The sequence below is a fragment of the Lepisma saccharinum genome, chromosome 1 (assembly GCF_977018435.1).
Source record: "Lepisma saccharinum chromosome 1, izLepSacc3.1, whole genome shotgun sequence".
In the NCBI taxonomy this organism is placed as follows: Eukaryota; Metazoa; Arthropoda; class Insecta; order Zygentoma; family Lepismatidae; genus Lepisma; species Lepisma saccharinum.
The window spans coordinates 26,423,389-26,446,754 of NC_139229.1; the positions used below are offsets into that span (position 1 = coordinate 26,423,389).

The window sequence follows — 23,366 nt, forward strand, 5'->3', positions numbered from 1 at the left end:
CCTATCCAAGGTTCTGGGTTCGAATTTATTTATTTATTGAAATTTCCAGTACAGCAGAAGCCATTTTACACCGGAAAGAAACAACAGTAAAACAGTACACTATTTATTTATTTATTTATTTATTTATTTACTAGTGTTAAAATGAACACACGAAACAAGATAAAATAAAATAAACATAATATAAATATAAACATAAACAAGTTAAGATAGTTCCAAGGTAAACAGATGTGTTTCACAAAAGCATTACTTATATACAATTTTTTCTATGTTGGTGATAAAAAATGGATATCAACTGAATATATCGGTTTGGTTTGATATGACATTGAACTGATTTGGTAGCCTATGAAATCGTGAACGTTGAATGAGTGAGAGTCTTGGAGTGTCAGTGTGGAAAGTTTCCTTGATCCGTGTTTTGTGTCTGGGCACTCTGAGGGAGAGTTCGTGGAATGGGATGCTGAATTTCGAGAACTTTAAATAAAATCAAGACCATTATATACCTTTTATTGAAGTATCCATATTTTCGTAAATATTTATTTATTAAATTGTTCGTTATGGTATAGGAATTTTTGGGCGGGCCGTTGCCCACCCGCGTCCACCCTTGCCGATGTCCCTGACGTCATACCTGGCGAAAGAACCATACTGACTCAACACCAATTTGCCGATGCTGTGATCATTCCAGAAAGCAGACGACACACTCTGTGGTCAGGTCAGGTGCTCTGTGTCGTATTCTTATTCTCAAATTCGAATTCGGGAATTTTTGCTGTTAGCACAGAGTTGCTTGTGTGTATGTGATTCGAATCTTGAACTAAAGTGTGAAAGCAAGGCCTACTCTTTGGATTAAAACAAACAGAGGTAATTATTTCGTGTTAGCGCCATAGAAAAAAATGTATGCGTTGTAAGCTATTGCATTCTGCGTGGAGTGAACATCTTTAGATTATGTTCCGTTTTTATTTTATGACACATTCCTGTGAACGTATTTCTTACGTTTATCACGTCCTTCAAATGCTATGTTTAATTTTACTATGTAATTGTATGCGACATCGCCCACATATGTTACGCAATGTTATGATGCAGTCATCAGGGACAAATTTGAGTGCTAGAAATCCCATTTTCTTCGAACATATTTTTATTTCAACTTTCCAAACTTTTGATTATCATAATAGTGCACATAAGACATATGTGACTTATGAGTATTTGTCGAACATACCTAAATTGTTGCGGATCTTTGAAAATTTTCGGGCAACCATCCTCGGCGAAATAAAATTTTTAACAAAATAGTAAATAAAAATGAAACTTCCTATTTCGTATATTAAACTTAAGATTGCATGCCAGTTGTAGCCCAATTGCAACATCATAGACATAAAATGGGATAAAATTATTAAATAAAAGAATAACCAGCGACAGGGGTTTATCCAGGATTTTTCCCTTGGGGGGGGGTGTTGGAAAATTTTGGGGGGGTGTAAGTTTCGGGAAGTTAAGTGCATATTTTGGACAGTTTTAAAAATGTTCGCTCTAATTCAATTTGTTCATGGATGTTTCTAGAGATTAACCCTCCCCCCTCCCTTCCCTTCACGTAACATTTCAGAAGAAAAAAGATGTCAAATACAGGAAAAGATGGAAAATAGATGAATGTTAACATTTCAGTTTAACGTTTCGAGTATTGCTTTCCTTCCGATAATGTTCAGTACTTGATTTAATCAATCATTAGACAAAACACGAAATTTTAACATATTATTACCAGGAATCATTTCATGCAATTCTTAAGCTAATTATAAAGAAATTAGAAACACTTGCGCAATATTTTAACTGTATTTGTATCGTTCTTGCCGTAGGTGTAACTCGGAGTTCAACTTGGGGGTGTCCAATTGAAATATCAGTGAGAATGCATTGCATGGGTGTGCGCGCACTTGCCTGTCTGAAGTAGTAATAATAAATACAGATATGATATGACTTAAATAAATTATGACACTGCCAGCGAAGCGAGCAAAAAAAGTTTTAGAACAATTTCTTTGCAAACTGATTATGCATATTATTAGTTAAACATAGCGACAGTATCCCATGATGTTTATTTACTCTTTACAATCTTGCTTTGCTCGTTCGTTGCAGACTTCAATATGAAATTCCTTGACCGATTTCGTTAAAAAGCAATATCAGGTATCTATCAAACGTGCATCCAAACTTCCCACTATATTTTAAAGTCTTCATGGCCATGCTCTAAATATATCGAGTTTCATTACTTTATTTCAGTTTGTGAATCATCGTTTAAACAGAGATTAGAAAACACCAGCAACATTTGGAACTCACTCGCTACATAGAACTATTAAAATTATACATGCATATTTTCTAACTGTTAGAACAGGAGGGGGCAGGGGGCATGTGGTGAGGTAAAGAGGACGCCTAACGAGCAAGGCAAGATTGTAAAGAGTAAACATCATGGGATACTGTCGCCATGTTTAATTATTAATATGCATATGCATTATACCCTTACAAAACTTTGGAAAATACGCTTGGCGCTTTTGAGAGTTTATCTTTCAAACACTAAATGAGAGACTCCAGGGAATTAGGAATCACGTGCCTCTTTGCCTTAAAAGAAAACGAAATAACATGTGCAAATAAACGCATGGCATGTTAACTGCAAAATGAAGGCAAGGAATTTTCATTTCTAAATTGAGGCAATGCTTTATTTTCAATTATTTAAAAATTGAATAGCATTTATTTCACTATCCAACACAAAGAGCACAATGAACCAAACAAATTTTCTCTCTCCACGTTTTCCAGCAGGCAGTGGCAAGCGCCGTCGTGCCCTCACTGGTGCGCCTGTGGTCAAATATAAATTTGGGACTTAATGTAAATTAAATTTATTTTATGTTTAATTCCTTACACTCAGGCCCTTAGCCAGGAATTCTTTGTAGGGGGGACAAAGGCAATCCTAGAGGGGGCAAATTTTTAATATATTGTGTCGCACTGGCAGATATAGCAGGGCACTTGACACCTCCCCCAAAAGAGATAAGTAACAGAAAAGGGATGATATCTTGAAACGGCAACGGACCAAAGAAAAAAAATCGAGCAACATCAAATGACATTTTTTCGATAATGACCTTTCCAGATTTGCCAAAGAATATAAAGTTTAACATAAATAGGCTAATAGGGACTGTATCTACTTGATATTTACAGGTTTTATAATGTTAATAGACGATTAATGGGCCTCTCTGCAGAACTGATTAAGGGAGCCCTTTATAAATCATGCTTCAGGGCCTCCCCGATGGCGCAGTGGTAGCATCCTCGTCTTGTAACCAAGTGGTCCCGGGTTCGATACCCGGTGGAGCCACATAGTGGTTTGGATCCCACTTTAAACTGTAGGTCCAGTCCCGATTAGCCTAGTGTGCATAAAGTGGACTTAAAACACCAATTCAATCAATCAATCAATAAATCATGCTTCATAATGATTCTTTCTAGTTTCCAGTATGCAAGATTTTTCCGCACAAAGGAATCTAACGAGAATCCAACAACAGCAAGAAGTTATGCAAGAAAAATCGAATTAATGAAATAATAATGATTACATATTATCTACACTTTGATGAACTGTGTAAAAATTTGTAATACATTTTTTTTGTACTTGCTAAAACATGGGTCCCTTAGTCCACCACGGACTCTATTTCCTTCAAAGGGGAGACTCTTGCATCACTACACTTTAACCATTTTGCAAAATATTGTGTGAATTGTATTATATTATAGTTGAAATACATGTTTTGACACCTGACAAACAAATAGGAATACCTTGATTTATCAATGAATTCTTGGATTACAGTGTCATCATTAATATTTCATATTCAGTTTCATAGTAAGAAATTGTTTTAATAGAGCGCAAATAATTTTACGGAGCGCCATGGCATTCTCTTTACCATTTTTATTTTCTCATATAGATCGTTTGGCTCGCAGAGCCGACTCTCACCGCCCCATAACTATGGCTTTGAACTTGGACTGCGAGCGAAGCGAGCAAGAAAATTTTACGAAATTTATTTTTATTTGTATAAAATTTGAAATCGAGAGGGGGGCAATTGCTCCTTGGAAGTGCCCTTGGGCGTCTCGAAGAAAAATGCAAGGAACTCGTAAAAACTAATTCCATCAAGAGTATCCAATTGTCCTGCTATTCTTAGATTCTCTTTCAATGTTCGCTTCCCCTAGAATGGACTCCCGTCCAAGGTCGGGAGGGTGGTGGTGGAGGGGGAACAATTCCCCTGCCGCCCTGTGGTTGCGGCACTGTTTATGAGTCTCTCTTCATCAATTTCACGCCATCATTCATTGTTGCGATTAGCTATAAGTTGCAGAAAAGCAACGCTAAGTAACAAAAATCAAATATCCACTGCCTCTCTCTACCACATGAATCACTATTACCAAAAAGGGAATTTCACCCCCCCCCCAATCCTGATACGAAATTATACTGAATCCCACACACCTTCATAAATCACAAAATCAATAAGTGTCTTTGTTATGTTGCTAGAGTAATTGTAAAGATTAGTGAGAATTCCAGGTGTTCTGTATTTTTCACAGGGGGCAAAGCAGGCTCTCTGGGGGGCAGTTGCCCCCTGCCCCCCTCTAGCTACGAGCCGCTTACACTTCCTTTGCTTCCTGTGAAAAGTTGAATAAAATTAAACATGTCATTATGTCAGGGAACCGACTAGATACAAAGTGAAAGACAATTTTTACTAAATCTATATCTTTGCAAACTGACAATAACTTTAATTTAATAGGGTGCCAGTAATTTCACAGGGCACCACGACGTTAAAGCTTTTCTATTTTTATCTGTTTTGCTTGTTCGGCACCCCATTTGTACTTAGCGCCCAGGCAAGCACCCCAATTGGACCCTCCTCCTTTTACAACTCTCTTTCTAATAGTATATAATTTATTTTACAAAGGTAAGAACTCTTGGAGCCACAAAAATGGTCATCAACTATAGACGTGAATGAATCACTTAGGTTCTTCATGAAATACTTGCCATTTTATATCGAATACTCGGTCAGTAAATTTTATATTGGTACTTTATGAATATCGGTTGGAAGAAATTATACCTACATATAGCGTCACTGATTTTCTACTCACCACTTTCGGTTTCTTTCTGTCTGGTTTTTCATTTTCTCTATCTTCTTCAGACAGTTTTGCAGTCAAGTTTCAGACATTGTTATACACTAAACAGAACGACAACACACGAACGGAGATGCTACACTGAGACTGACCTAAGGCATTTGACTGTTCTTTTCTCTACCACTCCAAAATCATTCATCTCGCCAAGTTACAGAAAATAGTGTTGCTAACCATAGTAACAGAATTCACTACAAGGAGTCAAACCTGTATCTTTGAATTTCTTCCCTTACTTTTATCGTACATTTTTCACATGGATGAATCGAAAGGAAAATGCAACAAAAAGTAAATTGCATTCACTCAGGGGTTGAATAATTGAATTTACGAATCTGTAACGTATTTCAGAAATATATAAGGTATTCAAACGCTGAACTGTCAACACTGTGCGCGGAATGTGCTCCCTCGAAGGAGGGCGAGAGGTCAGTTTGACATTTTCCAGATGGCAGTGTCCCTTCCCTACCCTTTAGAGCTGACCGAAGCCTTGTCAAGGGAGCTAGTGTTTCCAGGAAATGACCATGCTGCACATTCCACCCTCCTTCGTTTTAGTTGATCGAAAGGTCCATTGGACTACGCTTCTTCAGCTACAAATGATTCCTTTCTGTTAATGTTGAAGTATTGTCATTCTATTGTTGATATAAACATCCATATTTACACCCCCCCTGTAGGGGGGTGTTCCACTTTTCTGCTTGGGGGGGTGTTCACCAAAATTTGGGAGGGTGTTGGGGGGGTGTTAGGGGGGTGTGGATAAATCACTGACCAGCAAGAAGGAACCATATATTTTCAGTTGATACAGAGTGTTATAATAAAGCTGTCCCAGAAAATAATGTATGCAATGTGGAAGTATTGAGTACATGATACATCACTCCATTCTATATTTTATAATACTTTGAGTTGTTTGTTGATAATGGGTGCTTAGAAAATTCTATATACGGGGTACAAGTTAATGAGGTGGAAAATTGTATAGAATAACAAATTCAGAGAAAAGAAGGGGAAATTTTGCCATTTGGGATCAGTTCATTACTTTTTTTGGTAACAGTTATAGATCGGAGACACATTAAAATCGGATATTTTGTGTTTCTCATGGTTCGTACTTACCAATTGTGTATTGCGGAACATAGTTCAAGATGCCATTATGCTTTTTACACGAAAACGAACTCAATTTTTCACATTCTGAGTGCTTTCGGGTCGGGTACCCTATTCTACACCCTCGAATTTTGAATTTTTTTTTCTTTCATTATGAAGGTTATGTGATCCTATTTCTGAATAAAAAAACATTGGAGCGCGGAAAGAAGTATTTACGACTCTACAGCCGTTTGAAGTGGCGATTTTGTCGTTTGCAATAGTTCGGACGTATTTTTAACTATGTTCGCCGCGCTTTCTTTTTTCGATGAATTTAGGGGTGAATTGAGTGCTAATGGAACCTAACCTAACAGGCCTAACCTAACCTTGTGTGAATGGTTTGTGGGGCTACGAGTGAAAGGTTTCCGGGCGTTATCGCACATTTACCAAGGCATTAAAAATTAGCCGGTGTCACCTGCCCCGAACACTATTTCTCACTTTTGTCGCATTGACTCATGAAGAAACAAAAATTAGCCAAATTTAATGCTGAAAGTAAAGCTGAGAAGTTAACTTACCTCTTTTCCCCAAGGCCAGGCATTGCAGGTGGAAGTTGAAACTAAAAGTCGTTAAGTGCAGTCAGTCGTATGCAATAAGTCATCTTTTTTGTCCTTTTCCACAGAATATTGCCCTACCCCGTCGTTCCATGATAAAAATAAGAAGTCGCAAATTATCCCAGCCCACAAGTCATTCAGAAAACGGCCTACAGTTGCCGAAAAGAAATGTGCACGATGTTCCACAAGATAACGTATAACGTTAGCCAATGGTTCGTGGGGCTAGCTCCAATGGTTTGTGGGGCTAGCACCAATGGTTCGTGGGGCTAGCGCCAATGGTTCGTGGGGCTATCTTTTTAACTATTGAAACTTTTGCATGGCCCTACTAACCTATCCACGTGCCAATGGTTCGTGGGGGCTAGCGCCAATGGTTCGTGGGGCTAGCGCCAGTGGTTCGTGGGGCTATCTTTTTCACTATTGAAACTTTTGCGTGGCCCTACTAACCTATCCACGTGCCAATGGTTCGTGGGGGCTAGCGCCAATGGTTCGTGGGGCTAGCGCCAGTGGTTCGTGGGGCTATTTTTTTCACTATTGAAACCTTTGCGTGGCCCTACTAACCTATCCACGCGCCAATGGTTCGTGGGGCTATCTTTTTCACTATTGAAACCTTTGCGTGGCCCTACTAACCTATCCACGCGCCAATGGTTCGTGGGGCTATCTTTTTCACTATTGAAACCTTTGCGTGGCCCTACTAACCTATCCACGTGCCAATGGTTCGTGGGGCTAGCGCCAATGGTTCGTGGGGCAGCAGACCATCTCCCTGTAAGTCAAGTACAATGTCCCGTATGTCTCGTCGAACAAAGTCCTCTATGTCCTTCATCCGTTGAACGTGTGTCAATCTCATATTTAGTCCTTTTGTATTAATTCAATGTCACACAAATCAATTCCAATGTCTAAAGTCGCACAAAACAATGTCAATGTCTCAAATATCCAATCCGCCAATAAATTACATAAATAATATATTGAAATCGCAAATTATCCCATTGCACAAGTCATTCATAACAAGAAAAAATTGCAAATTATCCCATTGCACAAGTCAAAGATAAGAAGAAAAAGAAAATGTTCAGACGTGCGCCTGTGACATGAATCTAAGAGACGCCATGATTATATCCCTGCAAAACCGTTTCGACGTTACATAAGGAATTTAAATATTGAAAAACGTAAGTTTCCTAGCACGTAGATCTAAAAAAATTACTTTCCGCGCTGTTTAGAAACATCGTTTCTTATGAAGAACTAATTTTCGTAACGAGAATATTTGAAATGTGCGAAAAATCGAGGGTGTAGAAAAGGGTACCCGAGCCGTGCTTTCTTTTATTCCTTTCTTCACTTCCGGAATACACAATATGGCGGGCACATCTTAACTCACGTTATGGGTATGCAGTGTTTCAACCTTCTTCACCGAAAAATACCTACTATCGTGTTCGTCACCGGTGGATGCATGGGTAGCTGACAGATAACCCCCACGAACCATTATGCACGGTAGCTGACCGACGAACCATTTCCAATAAGGTTAGGTTAGGTTTGGTTACGTTGGGCAAGCATAGTAAAAAAAAAAAAGGGGGTTGAAACACTGACAAGGGCTTACGTCATCAAACATACGCAGCATCAGGTTGTCGTAGGGCAGGCAAATGAAAGCAATGGCAATTGTGCATCGGTGAGATATTTCTCTCGAGAAATTCACGATTTCCCGGTCAAATATATTCCACAATGAAAGAAAATACCTTGATGAACGTTCGTTAATTATGTCATTCATTTTCGTTCACTACAGGGCGCAGCACAGATCATTCAAAACATATATACGTAATTCACGCACTCAATACACTTAAGAAAATCCACACAGTAAGAAACCTAATTTTTATAAACTCCCTTCAACGCGATTTCCACTCACAAAATGCCCTTGGTCATCTCCAGCCAGTCAGTCTACCCCAGCCAGTCATAAACAAAGCAGCAGAGGGGTTAAAAACATTATAAAGCGTGGTTTGTTGGTTGAAGGTCAGCGGCCTGTGAGTTCTGCATGTGTTCGATGGGACGGTGTTGTTTTGGCCTAGAGAACAAAATCCCTATCACATGCCAGCCTCCCTTTTCCCGTTCCTGTAATATTAGTTTAGTTTCAAAATTTCCCTTACCTGGGAAAAATCCCACGCTGGTTATCACATTGGCATTGCTGTAAGGTTTTACTGCCGTTGTAAAACAAAGAGATCCCTGTCTAAGAAGCCACTACAAATACGTCACCGACCACCTCCAGGTGCAGGTCGGGGAAGAATTAACCGCTGAAGCCTGGTGGTAGTTTTAAAAGAAAGGAGTCCATCTCCATGTATAAGAGCGAGCACAAGGAAAACGAAAAATCCCCTCCCAGCCTTTTCTTCCCCTTGAGCTCGGGCCATAAGGAAGCATGGTCCACTCTCCCCCTCCTCTCCTCGTGGGAGTAGGGTGCACAGGAGTCCGCGGTCGTGGTTTGAGAGTAAAGCATCAGTCGCATTTGATAGTCGATTATTTTCTGTATTTAATCTAGGCTTCGGCGATAGCCTAGAATATACGTGCCTGCATGGATCACACATCACCCAATGAAAATAGGATCGGAAGTAGTTTGCCCTCAAAATGTTGTTGCCACAGTGATATGGTATTTTAATGTTGTAGAGTGACCACAAACAAAGGAACCCTCGGCTAAAATTCTTCGTGCACCTTCTCCTTGATCCATTCAGGTCGGGCCATAAGTAAGCATGCTCCACTGTACCCCTCCCCTCCTCGTCGGAGTACAGTTCACAAGTCTCTGGTCTGCACATTTTTTTTTTTTTGCTGGTGGTTCCACTATAGTGGTCCTCACTTTAATTATTAATAATTTCAAGAATGACATTTCTTTTCGATGTACCCTGAACATATATTTCTTAGACTTTTTCATGAATCAAGACTTTTAATTTTTGTTTAAATAGATCATAATCAGAGCACTTCTAAACATAGGAAAATTGGTTTGACAGAAATGTGCACACAAGAGAAATGAAATTCCCAGAATACCCCCAAAATAATAGTGGCATTTAACTCGTTTATGGCATCCTTTGTGATAGAAGGGATATAAAATACACAACTTATTATCAAGGAACATTGGCCTTTAAGCAAAGGTTTATCCCGAATTTTCCATGTAGGGGAGTTTAGGTCCAAATTTAGGCTGTGTAAGGGTAAAATTTAGCTAGTAATAATAAACACAGAGTTGTGAAATTCTTTGTGGTGCCCTTTGGCTCATACAGTAGAGCTAACTGTTTGTTGATGCATCTTCTAAGTTCTTGGACAGTAAACAGTGTTTTGACTCTTAGGGCCGGTTTTTCAATATGCGATTAAAGTTTGGGTATGGCAAATAACTAGGGGTTACAGCAATATTGGGTTTTTCCATCTACTTGATCTGTGCTTCATCTGGTGGTCAGCGAGATGACTGGTAGTTGCTAACAAACATGGCTGCCTCATCGGAAGATCGATCTTCACCAGACGATTTCTCAGGCACGTTGCTCGGGAAATAATTCAATAAATAGTTACATTGGTGTAAAATAAACTTGTTGTGCTTGGCAAAGTTCAAATGAAGGTCGAAGTAACAGGTAAAACAAAAGAAATGGTCACGAAACTTTGATTTGTGTACATGAACGGGACACATCTCTCCCATCATAAAGCAATATGGCAGGTGGTAAGTTGTAATGGATAAGGGCGGCAGCTTGCAAAGCGCATTTCGTTTGATGTTGTGAGTGTGAGTCCTGCTGCTGACTTTTTTTTGTTGTTGTTATTGTTCATTTACCAAGATTTGGACATTGATTGTATGTTTTCTTTCACACTATCATAAAATACATAATAAAAATTGTTACTTTTAAATATTGTCGGGTAGAGATACTGTGTAAAAGTTACCTAGAAAACATAAAGGTTCAATGAAAATATTTAATTTCTGTGTGATGTGACGTACTCCCAGGTGAGAAAAAACATGTACAAACCGGGAATAAACTTTTAGTCAAGATATAAGTGCAAAATGTCGACTTATTTTCTCTTATTATATAGCTACATGCAACATGTAGCACGTTAGGTTCTCTATTTGCAATGTAAACAATTAATTTCAACAACCGCATGTGGTTTATTGTAGTTCTCCCTTTTCGCACCAGGCAAACTTTGATTTTAAACTTAGACATCTAGGTGGCAGGGAGATCGAAATTCTCGCTCAGCATTGCAACTCTCAATCGTTATGTGCCCAACCTATGGTCAGCGAACCTTTGGTTATTTTTGTATTGATAAACCCAGTGTTGGTTAAGACTGAAGGTTAACCAACTGGTGGTTGGCTGACCAAAAAGTTGACCAGACAACATTGATAACATGGATTTCCAGTTTGAATTGTGTCATTTTTTTTACCAAGACATACATTTCTTAATTTGAATTTTTTCTGGGATTATTCAAAATTTCAAGAGCATCTTTAAATGAAGGGATGTGACACCTCCTCCGACTCTACATTGGTGGGGGGGGGGGAGTTGCAGGGGCAGCTGCTATGTCACCCTACTAAGATTGTTAGGTTTAGTTGCCTTTGTATTTTCATGCTTTCATTTATCTACTGCGTGTATATACACAGAGTTTTGCATGTGCAAAATAGAGAAGGTTCAAACTACAGTGACTTATGAACATTGCCACTTGTGCAATCTAATTTTCACTACATAATTTCTGAAAAAAAGTCCCGCTTGCCGTATCTTTAAACACACATTAGCTTCTCTGTGATTCGAGCCTACTTCCACAATTGTTACACAATCATAACTGTGACCGTTCAAGGTCGTTCCATGTCAAATCATCCAAAATTTTGTAAAAATGTCACCCACCATCTCAGATTTTGATGAAATTCGGTATACTAATAGAACTTTTGATGCTGATTACAAAAATGACAACTTTTTTGAGATTGGTCAAGGGGTTCAGAAATTACACATTTTTAAAAATCTCCGTGTACGCCACATGCGGCTCCACTTTGAATGACACGCATTAGGTTATAAATGATAGTATCTTCTCTCAGGTTTGCTGTAGAAACTTCAAGTTTGATTTCTTTTGCTCAGGATAGTGTAAGCTTTCATTTAAATAAGGTTTCAGATCAGTGTATCAATAATCATGTAGCTATTTTATGTATAGTTTCATGTATTTTTTTAGAAAAATAAATGACTAATTTCAAGAACGAATTTCGTGCAATTTCCCCCAAATTTTATATACAGGTAGTTCAGAGTGGGTACTAATGCTTGATGGAAAAAATTGGGATGGGCTGTTCAGAGACAGGGTGATAAAAAAATCATTTGCATTAAAAGTTAATCTTATTAAAAATGCTTATGTATTTAACAAAGTCTGAAGTACAATATGTTTTGAGGTATAATATTCAAAATTTCTGTTCACTATGTGTGAAGGTAAGCATAGGCGTAACCTGGTTGAGGCAAAGGGAATCATTTGCCCCCTCCAAAATTTATAGATTAATTAATAATTACAAGTTAAATATATTTTGTGAACCTCCTGGCACTTAAGGAACAAACAAAAAAATAAAAAGAGTAATTATTGTGATTTTTCAAATGTATTTAGCAAATAATCTTGACACTATTTTTATGGGACGGAAAACTTTGATTCTCTCAACCCAAAGATAGTTCCCAAGTTACACCCATGAAGATAGTACCGAAAAATACTTACTCTATTGTATTCTATGCATTGCCAAAATTTCATGCACTATCAATTGTGCTGTTCACATTTTCTGTTCCCAACTGTAAAAAATATATATATATCTGTACCTTCTCTGGATGCTACGTAACAGGATTTTCTTGGAATTGCTGGCCTGGCAAGGAAGCTATGCTTTGTTGCATGCTAACTTCATCCACACTTTACTTCAATTCATATCTACTTGTATGTGAAAACTTCAGTGTTTTAGGTGAACTGTCGAGCTAGGAAAAGTCATTGTCGAAGGAGTGGATCTTGTTGAACTTGGAATGGAGGAGAAAGAAATAGGTGGAAGTGGAATCATTGACACCATATTCAAAATACCGTGGTCAGCATACAAATGATTTCTTAATTAAAATCGGACAAGCAAAGTTGACTCTGTGTTTCATCATTTATATGCAGTAGTAATGTAAGTAGTATATGAAGACATATTATGTACTAGAAACGCAATTTGTAATTTTTACACAAATCAATTATCATTAACTGTAAGTTTCTTTCACAGTAAATGTAAAGTAACTCACAGTTACTTTCAAAGTACCAGTAACTGTAACTGAGTTACTTTTTAAATGAGTAACTGAAACTCGGTTACTTGTAAAAAGTAACTTGCTGAACACTGTAAATAGCCTGTAGCCTAAGTTCAAACCAGTGCATATTTAATCTTCCTGGTGCAGTTGTATAGTACTTTGCAATCGCTGACACATTGTACTGCAGGTTGTTGTCATTTCACCTTATGTAATTAATAAGAAATTTATGCCTCTAATACTATTTCTACGGAATTGGTACTTCATTGCTGCATTTGTTACTTGATACTGTTGATGTCTATACAAGTCTTCTAGTGTTCCAACCACCCCCATCACAAGGAGATTTTCTGTGGTATGTGGCAAGAAAAGCTCCATTTGGAAATACTTCAATCAGCACAAATGTGTATTTTTAATTCTTACTTCATATTACGTATCTCCATGAAGAGTAGCCAAAAAAAAAAAAAAAATCCATATTGAGATCAAATGCACAAAAAGAAGAATGTTCTTGAAGAAAATTTACTAAACTTGGGAATGCTAATGATTATATTTTTTTAAAAAATTGAAGACAGTTGAAAGTAACTTAGATACAGTGGAACCTCGATTTTACGTTGTCCAGGGGACAAAGCTGAAAAAATCTTAAATGCAAGAAAATGTAAAACCGGAAAATTTCTTAGCAATTTGCTATGTTGGGACCACCAAGATTGAATGTAAAATGCAGGAAAATGTAAAATCGAGGAACTTGAAATCGGGGTTCCACTGCAATGGACATTTCCACTCAATTTTTTTTACAACAATTTTAAAAACTACGCCCTGGAAAAATGACCCCTGCAAGTTCTCGCGTTTCTCTGCGTCCAGTTTAAGGCAGAAACGAGACTTCCAAAGTTGCGAGGCTAGCGTTGCGCTGAAAACACGCCGCCGCCATGTTACTACGTCACTCCTTAGGGAGAGATCATTTGTCGTCTGCTTCGAGCATCCAGTTCCGGATGGGTAGCCCACGTCGAGCGAACACGTGCAGCAGTTTTACAAATCTGTACCGATTTAAATACTAGAAGGAGGAGCGATAGGAGAAAGGAAAGCTATGCTTTGTAATGATCATTCTTCTATGAAATATCCGTGCTGCTCACGTGCAAGGTAAATGGAAGGGTTCAGTTGCGTGTGTGTTCTCAGTCCATGCGATAAATATTGCTTATAAAATTGGTTGCTGACCAGACACTCAAAAATATTTTTTAAACTTATATTTATCGATATTTACCGTAACCTATGTAGTGCAAAATAGGAATTTTCACATTCTTCACTTTATTTATAAAGCCTATTTAACTTTCTTTTCCATAAAGCAATTTCAGTTTGTGTTCCATTTCTGTTGCGCAAATTATGATCAAATATTTTTGTGCAGATAAGAGAAAATACACTGAGAAGATTACATTAGTTGCACAGTACATATCTATACTTAGTTTATGTATAATTATTACAAGGAAATAATGTGTATAACCATGGGCGTATTTAAGGGGGATTCAACGGGTCCAACCCCCTCTTTTTTTTGGTTCACTAAAATTACCAGTTTCCTTGTTCTATCCGCTTGTTCATAAAAAAATCCTTCGGACTTATTTCACGTATAGGACGGGATACGGATGGGAAGGAAATTTCGTAATTCCACACACCAGATGGGACTGCAGGCCAATATCTGCAATTTCCTGATAGTTTCGGAATTTCTGCGATAAGAAACTGCATTGAGACTGTCAAATCAGTTATTTTTTCCCCCTCGAATCATATTAAAGAAATTTGGTTCTTAAAAACCTAGTGACACAAGATGAACAGAAAAGTATCAATACTAAGTAGCGTGACTTCATGACTAAATAAAGCAACCCTAATCATACCAAAAGTTGATCCACCTCCCCCCCCCCCGTGAACTATATATACGCCCATGTGTATAACAATATCCCATACTGAAATAGTACGATATAATTATTATGAATTTTGTACTGCGAAAAAAGCCACCTCATCTCGTTACCCCGAACGCATTAATTGGTTGGTTCACAACTTCACCACTAAGGATCCTATCGAAACGAGACATGGCAGCCTTGGTCTCGTTCTCGTTGAGAGTTGTAAATGTCTGTCTCGTGTTTATTTGTAAATGTCTCATTGACAGTCTCGTCTCAATTTATAAACATCCGTCTCGGTTTGGGAGGGCAATTCTCGTTCTCGTCTCAAGTCTAGAAAAATATAGAATTAATAACGTATGCAAAGGCTTATCATTATAAATACAAAAAAACCTTTCTTAATATTTTTTTTATTATTTTTATTTTGACTACTCGTTTCAACGGTACAGCCCTCGAAAACTAAATATTATCCTGCTTATATATGCAAACCAAACTGCAGATTCAGAATTACCAGGAATTTACTGGCGTTGTAATTATTATACTCAAAATTCATGATTTATCTGAGGAAGTCGCATGTTCCAGGTTTGACTCTCGACCTGGGCATGACTGTTTCCTTGTGAGTGACATTTCATTGAACTCGAAATTGTTACATGGGAGGATGTTTGCTCGAGACTTTGGGAACAGCTAGGGAGATGCTTCTATTGTTAATGTTAGTGTTAGTGTTGCTCACGAGATGAGGCATGTTCCATCTCGTCTCATAAAAGGAGATGGGACAAGTGAATGTTTTCGAAATGAGATGGGACAGAAGAAAAAGTTCGTCTCTTATCATGGCAGGTTGGGTGATACTTAGATTGTGCAGTTGGTGGTAGTGTGTGGGTGTGTGTGTGTGTGGGGGGGGGGGGGTGTACTCCTGCACCCCGACTTCGAATATTGCTTGTAGTTATTCATCTTCATTGAAGCGATTAGTCAAAAGTGGGAAGAAATGTGATGTTAGAGATGATACATAATAAATTAACCATGCGTTCTCATCGTTGCGGTTAAACAAAGTGAACGGAAAGGCGACGTAAAAGTAGGCTAAATACAAAAATTTGCAATATATATTAACTGAAGAAAACTGTCATTTATTGCAGGAAATTTAAAAACTCACCGTACCTTTTTATACCGTATCACCTCTTATATTGCAGAAATTGGCGTGTAAACCAGTGTGTTCTAAAAGTATTCATCTTAAAATTTGTGAAGAAAATATTATGACAAAAATAATTGTAATTCCAGAAAAGGCATTCCTATAACATTAAGTTCTTGCCAGTCAGAACTAACCTATGTATTCGCAATGAACAAGGCTGTTCACGTGTTCAGCCATTGACTGTTACAAGGTTTGCTTTGCCACCCTAATGGGAAAACCCTCTACCGAGTGGCTGAATTATAGTAAATACTGCTAGGGCATAATTCATTTCCAAGAAATGAAGCATAGATTTTTGCACTGGAAGTTACAAGAAACTTGTTTTACACAGTAACAAGTCGCTGTCGCTTCCGCAACTCATGCTAAGTTGACGGAACGAGCAGAAGCCCCGCCTGCTTGCATTTCTAAGTGATGACGTCAGAAAACCTCCTGTCTGTGGAGAGGACGTTTTCAAATCCGTGACGTAGGAGGTGAATTTCAGCGGTGTTTGAAGGCATGTTTCTAGAGAACCGAAACAAATATCGCTGAGATATTTTGCACATCTCATGTTTGTGTCATTATCTGTAAAATGAATGGATTTAAAACGTTTTTCATGTCAAAGGGGAAATGTCCATTATTATTTGTAAGTTTTAATTAATCTATAAATTTTGGAGGGGGTAAATGATTCCCTTTGCCACCGCCAGGCTACGCCTATGCTTACCTTCACACATAGTGAACAGAAATTTTGAATATTATACCTCAAAACATATTGTACTTCAGACTTTGTGCTAAATACATAAGCATTTTTAATAAGATTAACTTTTAATGCAAATGATTTTTTTATCACCCTGTCTCTGCTAGGGATGGCCAAACAGATCCGGATCCATCCAAAAGTTACGGATCTGGATCTGGATCCAAAAGTTACGGATCTGGATCCGGGTCCGAAAATTCCGGATTTTTTGGATCCGGATCTGAGAGTTTCGTATCTCAATCCCATTATAATATTACCACACCTTAAAAGGTATTATGATCTTCGATTACAAAGAAATTTTTCATTAGTTAGTCCTATAAGAATTTTTTTCAAGTGTTGTTCCTAAAACACTTTGCTACGCATCGGCTGACACACACGTGCACAAAAATAATCTTCCTTGTTTAACATAAAATGTCAGAGGTGATTTTGTAAATGCCATTGAAACGAATGTGTATTCATTCGAATGTATTGGAAATGGAAACACGCATAAATGTGAGACATTCCATTCCAGAATGAAACCTTTAACACATATAACAAAATAGAAATGTTATACAAAAATTATGCAATTGTTCTACACTTACAGTTTTACAAATTAAAATAAAACATTATAATATATGCAGTGTTATATAATTACAAAGTGTAAGACTAACAAGGGAGGTTATTTAAGTGTCCCCCTCCGATTTCCATGAAACTTGGCAGGCGTATAGTGGGGCCAATGGAAGAAATACGTTTTTTTTTTGTTTCAGCTAAAAAACGGTTTTAGCAAAACCCCCTCAAATGTCAAGATGAGGACAAATTGATGTGAGGATCTGACCCCTGTGTCCCCCCCCCCCGATTTCCATGAAACTTGGCAGGTGTGTGTATAAACGGACCCAAATGAAGAAATACGTGTTTTTTTTTTTTGTTCGGGCTAAAAATCTATTCTAGGGGGCAACCTCCCCTGAAATGTCAAGATGAGGACAAATTGAAGTGGGGATCTGACCCCTGTGTTCCCTTTCGATTTCCATGAAACGTGTCAGGTGTATAGAGGGGCCCAAAGGAAGAAATACGTGTTTTTTTGTTTCAGCTAAAACTGTTTTAGGGGGCAAAATCCCCTCAAATGAAAAGATGAGGACAAATTGAAGTAAGGATCTGACCCCTGTGTCCCCCTCCGATTTTCATGAAACTTTGCAGGTGTATAGAGGGGCCCGAAGGATGAAATACGTGTTTTTTTTTGTTTCGGCTAAAAGACTGTTTTAGGGGGCAAAATCCTCCTCAAATATCAAGATGAGTACAAATTGACATGTGGATCGATCATCTGACCCCTGTGTGCCCCTCCGATTTCCATGGAATTTGACAGGTGTAGAGAGAGGCCCTATGCCCCCTGTTTCTTCCTATGCCATATTTACGTGGTTTCGGGGTCAGATCCCCACTTCAATTTCTCCTCATCTTGACATTTGAGGGGGGGGGGGGCTGTATATACCTGCCAAGTTTCATGGAAATCGGAGGGGGAGACTTAGACCTCCCTTGTAAGTGTGTTAATTAATTACAAATCGTGCACGCGCGTACGCACACTATATATATGTGTATGTATGTATACAATATGTTATAAGCACATTCTTACTTTCCAAAGAAGTGCATGTGGGATGGCAAAACTGATCCAAATCCGAAAATTCCGGATCCGGATTTCGGATCTGGCCATCCCTAGTCTCTGCACTGCTCATCCCAATTTTTCCATCAAGCATTAGTACCCACTCTGAGCAATTGTACCTGTATATAAAATTTGGGGGAAATTGAAGGGGGGGCATTGCACGAAATTCACTCTTGAAATTAGTCATTTATTTTTCTAAAAAAATACATGAAAATATACATAAAATACATGATTATTGATACACTGATCTGAAACCTTATTTAAATGAAAGCTTACACTATCCTGAACAAAAGAAATCAAACTTGAAGTTTCTACGGCAAACCTGAGAGAAGATACTATCATTTATAACCTAATGCGTGTCATTCAAAGTGGAGCCGCATGTGGCGTACACAGAGATTTTTAAAAATGTGTAATTTTGAACCCCTTGGCCAAACTCAAAAAAGTTGTCATTTTTGTAATTATCATCAAGAGTTCTATAAGTATACCGAATTTCATCAAAATCGGAGATGGTGGGCGACATGGCCTGGATGATTTGACGTGGAAAGATCCTACATCCTTTCCTGGTAATTAAATGAGCAATACTTCACATGTCAAGGGTGGTTGATATTATCATGTGGTGTCATATAGGGTTCTTAATTAAAATATTTATTATTTCCATGTGTAGTATTGATGGTAATTCTTTACATTAAGAAAAATATTCTCAAATAATATGTTTTAACTGAAGTTTTAATACCTAATCGGATGTGTTACTGTAAATATTATGTATGTTTTCAGCAACATTTTTATTACAAGAGTAAGGCCATGCACATAATTTTTTTCAGGAAGGGAGGGGAGGTGTGTTCCCCTCAAACAATGCTTGAGTTTGAAGCCTGGTATGTCCTGTACTTGTCTTTCTTGTATAAAGTATACAATTAACCCAAGTTACTGTGACAAATGAAATGATGCATGTGAAATATCTTCCCTCCTCCACCCAACTCCTTGTGCACCAATATGTAACCAAATATTGACCTTACCTTACTCAGAAAGAAAGATAAGAAATGCTAATAATTACGTATCAGATGATTAATCGAAAAGGTGGATACTAATAAATAGAGCCCGGAAGTTTGGCAAAATGCCTCTCTTTATCTACTGGATATATTGATAAAATTTTTCCGGATATACATTTTTTATGTTGTTTCGAATGTTTTAGAAGCCTTTTCATTTTGCCTATTTGGGACCCCACTGCCTATTTTTAATTATAATGCCTTTTTTTTGCCTTTTTCAATGAAATTGGACCATTTTTTTTAAAAAAAAGTGTGTATATAAATTATTTTTCTCACAAAAAACGTTGTTGGCATTTATTTTTCTTCCGTTTATTATGTGAATAATTTTCGCTTTATTTAATATTGAACTCACGCATGTTTGAACATTGCTGAAGGAGAAAAGTGTGAGAGAAAAGTATTTCATGCTGAGTTAGGATATTGGCTTTCGGTTAACATTTCCTTGTGCATGATTGACTGCTGAAAACCTGTTGCAGAACATCTGCACAATTACGTCATCACGTCCGTGTGAGGATGTTATTGACAAGAAACAGCACTAATGCCCAAGGGTCTTTGCATGCATTCCAAAATCAAGTTCTCTGTCTTTAGTTTAGTTCTGCACTTTGGAGGGACACGATCGTGTATTTGTCATCATGCCGAAATTTAGTGTGCCATTAAGTGGTAAGTTACATGGTCACGTGCGTGAATTTGGTGAAAATTGAAATGATCTTCCCAATGTAGATTTTAACATTTTGCCAGAAATTATAGGTATAAGTAAGCGACTTTCAAATGTGCCTTTTTTGTTTATTTTGCCTTTTTTCATTTTTAGTGCCTATTTTCCACATTATAAATGCCTTTTTGCCTGCCTATTTTAACGAAAATAAATGCCTGAACTTCCGGGCTCTGCTAATAAAAGTAAGTTAATGGTATTATGGGTCGTTATTTCTTTTCAAATTTCTTAATACTCTTCCAGGTGATGAAAGTCAAAACTTCATGCTTGTACACAGTGGCATGCCCAGGATTTTTGAAAGGAGGGGAGGGGGTTACATGTACTTTTCTAGTAGTCAGTCCACATTTTACCACCTTTTATTGCCTTTGATGTTCTTTTTTTTTTATAAATGCTGGGCCAAAGGCTAAACTGCTTGTATAGAACAAGAAGGTGATGAGCAATTTTTTATTTGGTCGAAAGGGGTTAAATGTGAATTATTTACTTCAGTGGCTTACCATTGTGAGATTTGAAATGTTTGAGTTGATTATTTTTCTTGTAGCTTGCATTCAGTGCCATGACTACTTGGAAGGAGGGTGCACCACCTCCAATGGGGTTCCACGTTGGACCACAAGGTTTATATTCTTGTATCTCTACACGTATTCATCTGTAGAGCATGTTCTCTCTAGCACATTTTAACTTACATGCATGGCTTCCTTAAATATTAAGAGCTGTAGGATAACTTATCTAATGACACTAACCGCAAAAATTAATAAACTAATAAATATTCAGAAATTTATGGTAGGTTCGGTTTGCATGACATTGGTAGTTGTAAGTCACTACAGCATTTATAGTGATCTATTGGGTACCCAGTCTTGTGTAATTTCAGGTGATAAGCCAATGAGCATCTTTATTTAGGATTCATTCGTCCCTCTGAATTTGTTTTATGTATTTTCCACACTTGTGCAGTGGGAATGAATAAGATGTTTGAGGGTGTTGCATGTTTTTCTTCTCTGGTGTGTTCTCTTGGATATTTCTTCTTCTAGTTTGGAAGATATTTTAACCACGATGCAATACATTAGGTAGCTATGCTCACCACAAACAGTGAAATATGCAACAACAATCTTCTGTAAATGATCATTAAAAAATGAAAATACTCATTCCATATCACATCAGCGTAACTTTAAACAAATTTTGCTTCACTGGTACTGATTTTGTTTTTTGAAGAATTTTTATGATGGTATTCAATCCATAGTAGTATGCGATGAAAAAACTTGGGTTAAAATGTAAACTTATGCACTTACATGAAATATATAAATAGGGTTTGTGATATAAAAAAAATATTTCCAAAATAAGATTTTTATTATGGATTATTTTGTTGCATATCATGTGAAAATCCATAAAAGGGGATTTAAATTGAGAGATTTAACAGATCTCTATGAATTTGATGAGCTTCATATACAATTTTAGTAAGTCATTTGCTCATTTGATATCCGTAAGGTTCATTAACTTCAAAACTAATTAGCATTAGTTAGGAGGTTTCATTTAAATTCATGAAAGCAATCATTCGCTGTAGTAATTTCATTAGGATGTGAAACAGGATGTTGCATGGCCACCATCTTGACTTTACCAATGTAGGTACAGCTGCCTTGTTGACGGTGCAGGTTGAATGGTTGACTCACGATCTCAGTACCTGAGATTTTGGCTTTTGAGTCATGAACCCAAACAAATCCTGTATCGTGAACAGCCCAAGGTGGATAAAAAAACATGATTTTTATTTTAAAAAAACATTTTTGATGTTTTTTTAATTTAAATCTATTTACGCTTAAAATTGCTTGTATGGTTTTTGGCACCACACATATATGTTATTTATAGGAAATGCTTTTTGTAGTAAACGGCCTTGTAAAATGAACAGTTTGATTAAAGCAAATGAAAAAATATATATGTAAATAGGCTACACATTTTTCTGTTTCTGATACTGTGTATATGAACCTACTATGGAATTGTTTGTTGAAAGTGTTAATGAAACTATAGTAATTTCAGTAACTTTTCTTTCAGGGGAAATAAAACATTCCAACTTGAAAATATTTTTTATTGTCTTTGTAGCTGAATTTTGGCAATTTTTTAATGGTAGTTTGCAAAATATCAGTTGCCATGTTTATTTAGAGTTTAATGATAATGAAACTATTTATGGTTTAACATGGCTAGTATTTTGTATATTTTTCTACACAAAATGTTTGCTATATTTGCTTATGATTTGCTATTTTTGCCTATGAAAATTATTAATTTTAAATCAAGAGAAATTTAAATGTGTTTACAGTTTACATTTCCTTTCATATGAGCTTCACCCTATCAGTACATATATTTTTTTTTCCTTTCTTAAGAGTCAAATATACACCATTAAATGGTTACGAGATTAATGTACTTTCACCAAAAGTGAATCTGATATTTACAAAATCCTTGTATACATTATTCTATAAATTATTTTTATTTAAAGTGATATCAGTGATAAAAAAAAAATATCACATGATTTAAATCGCAATTTAAATAATATATCTTGGAACAGCCCCTTGAGAGCCAAGGGATGCCAAGCAGATTTCTGTAGGTTGATGCATGGTCAGTACATTGGGAGTCCCACATCTGTTTTCTTGCTTTATAGAACGGGATCTGTGACTATTGCTTTCTAGTAGCTCCTGAATTGTCTCCTCAGTGTTGGGTGAACACTGAAATTTTTGGGGAGCGCCCACCAGGAAAATCAAACCCAGTTCTGCTCACAGCAAAGGCAAGAGTTCTAACCATATGGTTGTGCCTGGACATTTCTTTGAATATAATCCCAACATCATCGTCATTCGTCTTCTGATTAGCTGAAGAGCAGGAAAGCTATGTAAAATGAGAAAAATATCAAACACATTAACACTAATTGCCTTGTTGTCCTCTAGTTTGAATTTGTTTTAAGTCCACTTTTATGCACAGAAAGGCTAATCGGGACTGGATCTACAGTTTAAAGTGGGATCCAGACCACTATGTGCATCCACCGGGTATCGAGCCCAGGAACCCTTGATTATAAGACAACAATGTTACCACTACCCCATTGTGGAGGCCTCCTCTAGTTCTTTAGGGGGTTAAATACCAAAGTTGCAAAAGTAAGTGTATGCCCATGTCAAATTTTTCCATTGTGTTGCTATGGAGACAACATT

The 23,366-nt window shown here is 37.3% G+C and overlaps 1 protein-coding gene across 3 annotated transcripts in view; it reads left to right on the plus strand.

Annotated features, from left to right (window-relative positions):
* The first annotated feature begins 685 nt into the window (after positions 1-685).
* Lfg (Glutamate NMDA receptor-associated protein 1 lifeguard) overlaps positions 686-23,366 on the plus strand; it is a 31,736-nt gene continuing 9,055 nt past the window's right edge. The window contains exons 1-2 of one of the 3 annotated variants that reach the window (XM_083129819.1): positions 686-852; positions 20,732-20,804. In XM_083129819.1, coding sequence (XP_082985945.1) covers positions 20,747-20,804 — 58 coding nt within the window. In that variant the 5' untranslated portion in view covers positions 686-852; positions 20,732-20,746. Of the gene's footprint in view, positions 853-19,288; positions 19,317-20,731; positions 20,805-23,366 lie in introns of those variants that run through there. The other 2 variants (XM_083129825.1, XM_083129834.1) reach the window with 2 other exon arrangements.